Source organism: Peromyscus maniculatus, chromosome 11 (genome assembly GCF_049852395.1).
Source record: "Peromyscus maniculatus bairdii isolate BWxNUB_F1_BW_parent chromosome 11, HU_Pman_BW_mat_3.1, whole genome shotgun sequence".
Lineage (NCBI taxonomy): Eukaryota > Metazoa > Chordata > Mammalia > Rodentia > Cricetidae > Peromyscus > Peromyscus maniculatus.
In genome coordinates this window covers 73,884,943-73,896,937 of record NC_134862.1, presented here as the reverse complement: position 1 = coordinate 73,896,937, position 11,995 = coordinate 73,884,943, and the positions used below count along the sequence as shown (strand labels likewise).

The following is an 11,995-nucleotide window of genomic DNA, read 5'->3' as shown; positions in this document are numbered from 1 at the left end:
CTCCCTCCAAGGGCTCCTTCCCTGTCCTATCAGTCCTGATTCCTCCATTGCGGCGAGTCCTCCACTCTTGGTCTTTAGTTGGAGGGAAGTTTCACTTTCATCTGCCTGTGTTCCTGTCTTGGAACCCACCCTTTCATCTTTAAGGCATCCCCCTAAGTGAGGAACAGTGTAGTGTGGCTCTACCTCCTTTGTTCCATCTCTGGACCTCTTCCCACCCTTTCTCCTCATCACACACTGCCTGAAGGTTTGGCACTTTCTGCTGGGATGGTGAGCGTGTTTTCTTCCTGGCTGCAGAGCTTCCTCACCTTATGCAGAACATGATCGTTTGTAAGTTTCCCCATGCTGTTTTCTGTTGTTATAACTGATGAACAGAGGAAGAGTGTTGTTTTGTTTAGTTCATGGTTCTGAGGGTGGGAAAGTCCTAGAGCATGGTGTTGGCATCTGGTGAGGACCTGTTTACCGCACCATAGCATGGTGAAGGTCATCACAGGTCAAGACAGAGCAAGGTGCCAGTTTGGCTCTTTCTTCCCCTGCTTATGGAACAACTAATTCCATCATGGGATTCTTATCTATTTCCTATTACCTTTCAAAGGACATGCTTCCAAATGTCATCCACACATGAATTCAGGGATTAAGCTTACAATATATGAACTTTAGAGAACATATTCAAACCACAATACATTCAGCTATTTCTGTGTCCTTCAGTTTCCTAGATACCTGGATCATCAATCTATCACCTGTCATGTGAAATAGGAGGCAGTGGCCGATGGTACGTAGTCTGGAGCCTAGCAGATTAACCTTGAAAAGGGGGTAAGGAGTTCCCTGTCCTGACTACTGAGTGAGACCTTGTTGGGGCATCTAAGTGTCATTTTCTCCTTATTGATGGAAATTAACTCATCCATCTGTCCTTTTCATTCATTTATCATTGATGTGTGCATTCATGCACATGTATATTTAAATACACATTTTAATCCATTCAACAACTTATTCTTTATTACTGTTCTGTTTCAACTCTGTACAATTTGATGAGAAAGGAATTGATAGGTGGGCGGGATGTTTGTTCAATCGTGTTCTCAAGAGTGGCAAGAAGTTCAGAGTAGAGAACTCAGCTGTATGAGATCAATAATGAAATCCAATATATAAATTGAAACTGATGGCTTTTGATTATCAAGCCTTTTTTACCTCAAGATTATTGCCACTTTGGCCTTTCATATTTAACATGGACTACTACTGTCATAGTATGATGGAAAAGTAATGCTGTGTGTCTTCTAGGTGGGTCTAACCATCTTAGTTCCACATCAGTATGGTTATGAGGAAACCAGTATAAGCTCTAAGAGTCATGGGCAAACCCCAAGGCCTTCAAAGGGAGAAGGCACAGCACACTGGTGCTCTATGTGACTTCCTGTTTTGTCGTCATTAAGCAACCGCCTTCCTCCAAAGCAGAGCCTTTTACTCCCCATCTGGGGTGTGGTTTTATCCACCATTGTGTTTTGTGTACTCAGATTCCTACAAGGAAAAGAGTTCCTACAGTGGTAGGTTCCCTTAAAGAAAATGAGTGTAGGGAGATAGGCCGACCGGTCTCAGGAAGGCCCAGTTCTGAAGGCAATCCACGTCTCCCAAGTTCTCCTCTGGCCCTCTGCTGACAGCCAGCCCCATGGCCTTGTGAGAAGAGTGCTGTCACTTTCCCATGCTACCTCGGATCACGCTTCCCTGTGAAGAGTAGTCACACCCTACATGCTTCCAGCCCCCAGAACATTTGGAGAAAGGTCACCAAATAACGGCGCTCCTCCCCAGCTTCAGCTAGATTGCCTTCAGAGTTTGGTAGTGCAAGCCTATTGAGAGTTTGGTGGTGTGGAATTGTTCCTTCCAGAACTGGACCTTAGTTGGGGTGTATATTCACAATGTGAAGATGGGCATGACAGAGTGATTATGATCATAGGCGATGCTTCTGGACTAGTGTTCCATTGGTAGCTGAGTCATCTAGATCAGTTGTCAAGCCGTCTAATGACCTAGATTTTCCCTCTGTAAAGTGAGCATAATAAATGCTTATACTTGTATTCCTCTGAAAACCAAATAAGACAATGCATAGAAAATTCTGAGGATGCTGGTGTTTGGATGCTTATAAATCATTTACTATTGCTATTCTTTGATGTCGTCTACACAGCAAGCAGGAATCTACTTTGTGAGAGCAGCTCCCTTGTTGAATGTCCATAAAGCATCATACACATTTTCTGAGCTGTTGTGCCCCTAGGATGAAGCTCACTGAGACTGGAAGCTTTGGTCACTCTGTACAGAGATGTCCTATTATCTCTTATCACCCAAGTAGATAATGCAGTCCTTGTGGGAAAAGGTCATTTAATCTTTATTTTGTATTCCTCGTAATGCCCGAGGCTTGTCCAGTAAATGTTTGATAGTAGAATGAATGAACACATGACCGACCTGCTGTCTCCTGATATCACAGGCAGACTTAACTCCTAAGGGGGTTATCATGTGAGTCTTTGAAAGGCTCTGGAACTCCCTCTAACTTGTTCCTGTGGAAACTAGAGCAATGGTTCATTTTCCTGTTTTTATCTCGGTTCAGGAGCAGCCTTGTTGGAGGATGAAGGTACAAAACGAGTATCATCTTGTGCAATTCTCTCCTGCACTGTTTACACTCTCAGTCACCTTTTCAATCGCTTCTCGTAAAACAAAAACTCCTGTGAGCATCGGGCACAGCTGCAGAATTGCAGGCCCAGGCACAAGGCTGGTGAGAAGAGGTGAAGGCAACTGACAAGGCTGAGGGAGGGATCTGGAAGCTTCTGGATTGTTCAACCTATTCCAACTCAACCAAGAAAAGGAAACAGTGGTACAATGACACAGCGAGCCTCTGGTGCTCTTCACAGCACAGGCTTCTCGCCTTTGAATGGTCTGCAGAACAGAGCGTCTGCTCCAAGGCTCTAGCTTTCTGCTAAGTTGTGGCGTGGCATTGACCCCAAGTCCTCAGCAGACTCCAAGGAAACATTCCCCTGGCACATGAGGGCCTGATGCCCTGCTACAGAGACTCTCCTCCCACTCTTTTCCATTGTCTCTTTGAGAATCCAGTTCAGCTTCAAAAACAAGAGTAATATCAGTTCTGCTCTGCCTAAGACTGGGAGTTTTCTGGAAGGGAAGCCATAAGGCTATGACTCTTTCTGTGACAATAACATTTACAGGTGTGTTTGGAGGAAAATGGCCTTTCTGGAAATGATTTATCTCAAGGCCATCACCCTAGCAGCAGAGAAAAAGTTCCCTTGTGTCTACAAGGGTAACACAGAAATAACGGGGACATGGGGGAACCTGTCCTGAGGAATCTACAAGTGGGAAGTCTCTTCCCCGCCTTGACCTGAGCATGCTCTTTAGAACCTCATTACATCACAGTGAGGACACAGCCAAGTGGTGCCTGAAGGAACACAGCCAAGCTAGTAACCAACTGAAAAGGACCTACATCTTGGGCCTGTTTTATACCGAAACTTTCAGGCATGCTCCCTTCCAGGAAGTACAAAACAAACAAACACAGAAGTTACATCGTCTGTTCCTGTCAGCGCCTCAGCTGGACTTCCTGTTTTTATATGTGAGCTTCATCCATTCTGGGATGGTCAGAGAGGAAGAAGAGCTGGAGTCAGAGGTGGGAAGGGGGAGGAGGAAGCGGGGAGGGAGAGCACAGCTTTTCGGTTCTTCCCTTAGCTTTTCAGATGCTCTGTGGAGTTTTAGTTTTCTTCCTCCGATCTCTGCCTAGCCCCTGTCCAAATGTGTAGAAAACCCGAGATCCCAGGGAATTAAAGATAGGATTGAGCTGGACATAGAAGGGGAGGCCACAGTACCATGTCGGTCAGTGGTGCTCACACAGCTTTTAAATCGATTAGTCTGGTTGTGTCGGTCTCATCCCACTTCATCAACACACACATATTTTAAAGGCTGTTAGCGGTCTCCAGCCTCATGGTTGGGAGGGACTAAGAACAGTAGACACAGTGGCCAACTCCCTGCACTGTAGGAACCATGTGATGCAGCCTTCTCAACTTTTCCAAATTTCTTTCCAATCCTTAAAGTGGATAATTATAACATAGACGCAAGCTTTAGATTTTAATTCTGTTTTTCCTGGAATAATTCTTTGGTTACCATTAGCCGTTTAAAACACAGTCCACAGAATTTTCAATCTTTCAAAAAGTAGTCATTAAAGTCTGCTCTGTGCACAGTCTGGTCTCCTTCTTAGGGTGCTGGTATTGACAGACAGATGCTCTGATGGTGGAGACAGTGTGAACAGGAAACAGAGTGGGACCAAGGACAGAAGAGCAGAAAAAGGGGAGACTAAGCAGGGTGGCAAGGTCATGACCTGGGAAAGTAATGTCAAGGCCACGGGTAGGGATAAAACTTAGGGGGCTGGAGAGATGGCTCTGCAGTTAAGAGCACTGACAGCTCTTCCAGAGGAGCTGGGTTCAATTCCCAGAACCCACATGGCAGCTCACACCCATTGGCCACTTCATACATGCAGGCAAAATGCCCATCAATGCACATAAAAAATAAAAGTAAATAAATTATTTAAAAACTTAGGTGGAGGATAAGACTGATTAATTTAAAAAAAACTTTGACTTTCTGGATTCTCTTAACTTACAATCCTTGGGGCCTCCTTGAGGAATAATTAGAGCTGAATTCCCTCAAGGAGACATGCAACCAGCCTCAGAGAGTGGATACGAGAGAGTAAGAGTCAGTTTGATCCTCCATTCCCTAGTAAGTCTTACACTTCTAATTCAGATGGATGCTTTCCTTCTTTGTGATGTATTGATGCAACCATCACACATTTCATTTAAAATAGTCTTCATCCAGCTGCTTCTCGGTGTAACACTGCAAGATTTTTGAAGGTAAATAGACCCTATCATCCTGCTGTGATGATGCAGACATGGTCTTTTAAAATAATGCCTAGCTGTATATATGTATATATGGCTTCTTCCTACTGCTCCTGGATATGAGTTCTGCTGTCTGACTCCATGTTTTAGGCTTGCAAGACTGTCTACTGGGTAGTAAGCAAAAATGACCTGTCAGACGGAAAGACCCATTATAGAGTAGGAGTCAGTAGAGACTACTCAAAGGGCCTCTGAAGAGACCCAGCTTATTTCATGAGATGTCCTTCTATCCTGAAATTTTTATGCAAGGGCAACAAACGGAATTGACTGTGGGGGCTCATGACCATCAGTTATTAGAATACTTTTTAGCCTGTTGGTCTAATGCCACCTCAATATCTATTAAACTGTGGTGAGTACTCAAGGTGCTTAAAGTTGTACATTTACTGTTCATAGAGTCTAACTGAAGTATACACTTCAAAAGGCCAGGTGTCCTGCCACTCCAGATTCGTAACTTTCCAATTGTGTGTGATTTGTCTCGGTGAGCCTCAGTTTCCACTGAATATTCCCAATACTGTTGTGGATACCAAATAAGATTGGACTGTGAGTAACTCAAGGACACAGATTTGTGTTATTAATCTTCATATTCTCACAGCCTAGCAAATTTTATAATAACAGCCACTGAGTGGGCAAATGAATGTGCAAATGGCAAAGGCTATAAGCACCAACAGAACATGAATTAGGGCACGGGCCATCCAACTTTTACTGAGTTTGATGATTTCATTGACTTTTCAGTTGCTTGATCCTGAGCTTTCATTTCTAACCATGGTGTAAGAAGATGGCTCTACATTCTTCCCAAGTCTCTTTCCAGTCTTGGGGTTCTTGGATACTGTTACATTCTGTTTGCATTTGAATTTCCCACTAAGCAAGTAGCCAGCCTGAATTATTATTTTTCAACTTTTCACTTTGAATTACTTTTAGATTTAAAGATGACATAAGATTCACATCTGTCCTTCACCCAGCTTCTCCATTGCTACCTCTAATAACCCTAAATTCTAGAAATTATTATGGTTTCATCAGTTTTCCCATTAACGTCCTTTTATTGGCCTAAGATTCAAGCCATGATATTATGTAACATTTAGTTCTTATGCCTTTGAAACAAAGAGTTTACTATGAACTCTTTTAGTTTACTGAAACAAAATTATGGGAGAATATAAATCTAACAATGAGTTCATCTTGTGGTAACAATGTGTGTCAACAATGCTCCATACATGTTTTAGAGATTCTTGGGGAACCATAAAAGACCACCCTGCATGTTGGTGGATACAGTAAGCCAAGATGAAATGCTGGGCACAGTCTTACAAATTTAGAAATACCAGAAATCAAGACTTAAGCAAAATAGTTTTCCCCAGGGGAAAATCTTCATTGAGGGTGGTGGAGATGCTGTCTGGGATTCAGGCTGTGTTAAGCACCAACTAGACTGATTTGGTCTTTTGGTATATATTTATTGGGGGCCTGCTATGTGCTAGCATTATTCTAGGCACTAGGAACACAGTAGTGAATAAGACAAAGTTCCTAAGTTCACAGAGCTTATATTTAATGAGGGAAACAAATAATAAGGAAGTGCAGATCTAGCAGTGAGTATATTCAGAAAACAGAGCATATTGAGGTATAGAGGTATAGAGGATGAAGGACATTGGGTCAAAGGAAGTGAGCACTGTGCATTTGAAACACTAAGGATCATGAGCTGGGATGATTGCTCTGCACAGCACATTGCAGATTGTGGAAAACAAAGATCCTGGCCAACGTGTCTAGTGTTAGACTTGCATTGATGCTGCCATAGCTCTGTGGGACAGTTGCCCTTTCGTCTCCGTTCTGTTATGTGGATTGTCATTGATTAATTAATTCAAGTATTCAGCTCTAATAAAATAGATGCTTTTAAAATGTCTTTGCAGATTCTCTGAAGCACGGGGAGTAGAAATGGTACGTTATACAGAACATTCTTCCTCCACATACAGACTGCACATAAACCTGGTTTGCCCAAAATAGGTTTCATCAAATTCCATATTCACTAAATTTTTATTGACTACCCTTAAATGCGATGTTAAAATGATAGATGTTTGTCTTAGATGTAGATTTATTTTAGAATTCCCTTCTCCTAGAAGCATCATGCCTTTTATTTCTCCCTCTTCTCTCACTCCCCCTCACTTCCAGAAGGAATTGAATACCTTAAGAGACAATACAGCTGAGAGGCGTGAAGAATCCTAGCTCAGAGACCCTTCCACCATGAGTGTTACAGTTCAGCTTCACACAACTTCCCATTCCATCTTGCTCCACACAAGACTTGTGTATCCCACAGCATATGCTAACCAAAGTCAGAAGAAACCCTGAGAACAGACCTGACAACCCCCCCTGCAAGGGAACCATACTCATAGGGCACTAGGTAAGGCCTCCTGGTCATCTTAGCGGTGGAACAGGCACCCTGCTTTAGGATGCCGTATTCAAAGCAGTGGCTTTCAGTGGGTAGCAGGACTCAGCTCTGAAATGAGCACCCTGTAAAGATGGCTCCCCATTAGCGAGTTTTCTTCAGCAGATCCTGTGTACTGTCGAGTTTCTGTGTGTCCCTCCTGCCTCTTAAAATAAACCTGAAAGCTAATTTACTTACACAAGACAGCCAAATTGCAGAAAAGTCACCACCAACTCCTCCCCAGAGCAGATTAACAGCCTGCAGCCAACCGGGGGTGGGGGTGGGGCGGCATGTAATTGCTCCCCAGCCTGTGAGCAATCTCTTTCCTTCCAAATCTTTCACTGAGACTGGAGTCTGAACACAAAGTCATAATCGTCTAGGAGAAAATGCCTGGGGACTAATTGATACCAGTTCTGGGGCAGCTGGGTCCTGTGGTGAAGAAGCTGTTTCCCACGTTCATGACTCTCTAGCCCTGTGATTGGTGGAGATGGGGAGAAGCAGATAACGGGAGTGTGGAAGGAGGAAAGCAAAGATCTTAGATTCCAAACATCGAAAATGTAGAGGAAGAGGAGGGGAGAGGGGCGTGCCTGTCAGCTTCACACTAGTTCCCCATAGGCAAAAACAAAACAAACAAAATCAGTTTTTCTTCTTTCTTTCCTTCTGTCCTTTCCCTTTCTTTTTTCCTTTTGTTTTTGGGGGGGCTTTTTTTTACCCCTCTTCAAATAGTTTGGGAGTTCATGGCAAAGCAGTTACAAATGGCCCCGTTTCAGAACAACCAGCATTTGGCTTCTCTCCTCAGCTGGGTGCACACAGGGATCAAGGGACTGTAAGCAAGAGCCGAGCACACTCTGAAGCAAGCAGCTGCTTGGGGGAACCTGTTGGGATCGCAAAGTCTGGGGGTTCATCCTCCAAAGGAGGCAGCAGACAGACAGCTGAAGTGGGGGCCGAGGTCACACTGAGTTTTCTCATTAGCACCAGAACCCAAACCCCAGCTCTGACTCAGCCCAGGGCTCTCCCGTGAGCGTTTGAGCAATATTCACTGAGCGCTGTTCTTCTGCGACTCCAACAACGGGGTTAGAAAGAGGGCCCATTACGTGATGGTCCCCTGGGGTGGGTGGATTGGACAGATAGTCGCAACTAGGTCATTTCCACCCTTGAAGCCAGGCAATGAGCCCGGCTGCTAAGGGACACTGGGGTCTGTCCTCAAGACAAACTTGGTCTCTGAGTCATCTATGTGTCTGAAGGGTTTTGGATCATTAAATCTGTTTGGCGGAGACAGAGTGGATGCATGGGGATGGCCTAACAAAGGCTGCTCAGGCAGCCTCTGCAGTTCCTCGGTCTTCACCCGCTTGTGTAATTGCTGTCTCCTCAGGCCGGCAGGCCCTCTCCTCAGGTGACACAAACTGACACCTTCCTCACTGAGGCTGGGCTTCTGCTGGGGACTTGTAGACCTGACCTGCTCCCAGGATGACAAACGGGCTTGAGTGTGGTTCTGGGCCCCAGGCTCTGCTGACGAGAGTTCACCTGAGGTGGAGACAGCAGCCTCTTGGGAGCCCAAGCTATAGCTCATCCTATGTTCTTTAAAGTGGAGACTTCCTGGATCCAAAGCTTGTCTTAATAGCTGCGAGAAACCACCTTATCCCTCGACTGGAGTTTGGCTACCTACAGCATGAGTGACAGGCTTGTTTTAAGCATTAAATGAGATAATTGTATTAAGTGCTTGATGTGATGTATGCTCAAGGAAGCTCTCAATAAATGAGACAGTTTTTAATGATGCCCCCTTCTGTCCAGCTACTTCACTCACCGGTGCCGTTTTCTCCTGGATGGCTGGTAGTGTCACCACTAAGGTTGGCTGTTGACCCCTCCAGCCCCTCACTCCACCAGTGCCTTGCAGGAGTCCCTCCCACAGTGGTCTTGCTCAGGAGATAGCAGAGGTGGCAGCCTTCCAGCTGGGCTACCTCCTCCCTCAGTCGGACTCTCCTAGGGTCAATCTCCACCCTCTCCCCAAGCCCTGAAATGACGGCTCTGTTCAGACGGCTGTGAGTGACTGGTCTAGCCATCATTGGCTATGGAGACTGGCTTCCAACTAAATACCGGGGCTGGGACAGTCACACAGAGAAGCACAAGCTGGGACCAGTTCTTCTCCATTGACTAGGGCAAAGGGCAGACGGCAGGAGAGCACCTCTAAAAACCTTTGGTGAACTATATCCTGGCAACAGAGGCTACTTTAAATCACAGGAGAGGGGAAGAGAAAGGGAGGAGAGGAGAGAGACACACAGAAAAATCTTAGTACTAAAAATTGACAGCTTCTGTTTCCTCCAAACAGGAGAGCGCTATTGGACTTCAAGCCTCTTTGCTTCCATTTCTCAGTCCCTTTTACCCAATCACTTGCTCTGAATCAGTCATTTTCAGACTACTGGTGCTGAGGACCCAACTGTTTCTTTTCTTCAGACTTCCGGAATAACGTTTTTGGAAAACAGTAAATCATTACAAAATGAAAACATCATTCCAACATCACAGCAATGCTCACTTTAAGTTCCATTAGAAATTTCAAGTTTTTGCAGATTGATAAACATTCTACAGACACACACCCAGCCTGTAGTTCCCACTAAGCCGAGAGACGGCCTTTGAAGAAGTAGAACCACATAGAAGTCCATCTTCCATGGGCATAGCCTGTCCTGGTTTTCACCTTACCATGTCATCTGCATAGCAGCAGCCCTGCCCATGAAAGCATGCAATAATAGTAAGTTTAGAATATGCCCAGGCTAAGAGCAATGCTAGTCCTTGAGGACAAACTTCCCCCTGGAGGACATGAACTGATGTTCCCATCCCAAGTGCACCGGCTGTTCCTTACCATTCCATGCCAGCCCTATTGATTTCTTCCCACCAGCATTCTGTGGGCTCCCCAAGGCTTTGGGGTGTGGGCATGCAGGCATAGTTCCATTGTCTGTCAGAGCCTTCCTTCTTGCTAAAGATGCTCCTCACGGCTACCACCACTTGCCCATGGGGACACTGGTAGCTGAAGCCTTGCCGGTTCAGATTCACCCAGCCATCATCACTGTAGTCGTGGTACTGCTGATATGGGTACCCGTAGTCCCCGTACTGGCCCCAGGCTGTGGTTACCAGTGGCAGAAGTACCCACAGAAGAGTGAGGTCCATACTGCCTGGCTTTTGGCAAAAAAAATGTCACCCTAAGCTTTCAGGGCTGACTTTTATACAGCTGCCGCTGACATGTGGCTTCCAGATGTGGGCGAACTGGATCCAACTGCAGTGTGTCATTGCTCAAGCAAAAGCTTTTCCGCACTGAGAAATTGGCCCTGCCTTCGTCCAGCTTGTTTTAAGGTGGAATTCTAGGAATATGCTAGGAACATGTAAATCAAGGAAACTCTCTGGAGAATCACTTCATGGAGAGGATCCGGGCCAGCTGCTCCAGCCTTCAGAGAAACACCTAAGAAAGACATCTCGGCCAGTGGATCCTTCATCTCCCTACATCCCATCCCTCTGCCCCACTGCCCTCCCCACTAGCAAACCCTGTATCCAATCTCCAGCTTAGCCTTCTAGAATCACACAAATATCAAGGCAGTGATTTCAAAATATAAGTCAGTCAAACCAGTAAGTTAAAGGGATGCAGCCATGTAGATTCCCGCAAACCTAGTTGCCTGTTTCCTTCATGTTTTTCGATGAACATCTTTGAATTTGGGATAGAAGCGATTGTATCAGTTTTTAGATCTATCAGTAGAAGCCCTAACTTGCCAGCAGAAGTCAGAGAGAAGCTGGACATTGTCTCTGTACTTAAGCATCTGCCTGAGCTGCTGGAATCGATCCCTTCAGCTCTAGAATCTGTGCACTGCTCTTCAATACTTAACATAATGGGTTAAATTCAAGTAACATAATACATAATGGGTTAAATTCTAATGAATCTTCCTTTTTACCTGTTGGTACTTTTTACTTTATGTTGACTTTTCATTGATGTACAGTGTATGAAACAAAGGTCAGCTTTTCAACCGTGTAGTGCACAGTCCCGAAGTCAGCACTGAAATCAAGCTATAGACAGACGGGATGACAGAGCATCTCCTTATAGCCCTCTGCATTCACATCTTTCCCAACACCTAATTCTGGTACCCAACAACCTGTTTTCTTTCTCTAGTTTTACCTGTTTGAGATTGACAAATAAATGGAGTTATACTGTGGTCGCTCTTTCCGTTACCCCTGCTTTTGAGACTCACCTGCACGGTGTCAGTAGTTCACCCCCTTTTACTGCTGAGAAGGATTCCACAGTATGCATGTCCCATATAAATGTACTATTCGAAGCATGGATGGGTTATTTCAAGTATGTAAAAATTGTGTATAATTATGTATAAGTACTTATGAATAAAGTTTCTATGAGGGCACAGAAGTTTTTATATAAATAGTTTCTTCTTCACTTCACTTTTGTAAATACTTAGGACTGGGATTTCCAGATCATTGTTAGGTTAGAATATATTTAACTTTAAAAGAAGCTTCCTGGTATTACTATTGTACCACCCTACCAGAAAATGACCCTTTCTTTTTAAATTGTGGTCATTATAATAGGTGTATAGAGACAGTTTCATGTGTATATTTTTATTTCCTGACTAATGATTTTGAAAATTTTTGTTTCAATTGTTTATTGGCATGACACACATTTTTCATGTCT

General features: G+C 44.5%; 1 protein-coding gene across 1 annotated transcript in view; it reads right to left on the bottom strand.

Moving 5' to 3' along the window:
• The window catches only part of Dpt (dermatopontin), a 28,310-nt gene extending 17,718 nt beyond the window's left edge, over positions 1 to 10,592 (bottom strand). Inside the window, exon 1 of the mRNA XM_006974768.4 lies at positions 10,175 to 10,592. Coding sequence (XP_006974830.1) covers positions 10,175 to 10,479 — 305 coding nt within the window. The 5' untranslated portion in view covers positions 10,480 to 10,592. The remainder of the gene's footprint in view (positions 1 to 10,174) is intronic.
• Between the last annotated feature and the right edge of the window lie 1,403 nt (positions 10,593 to 11,995).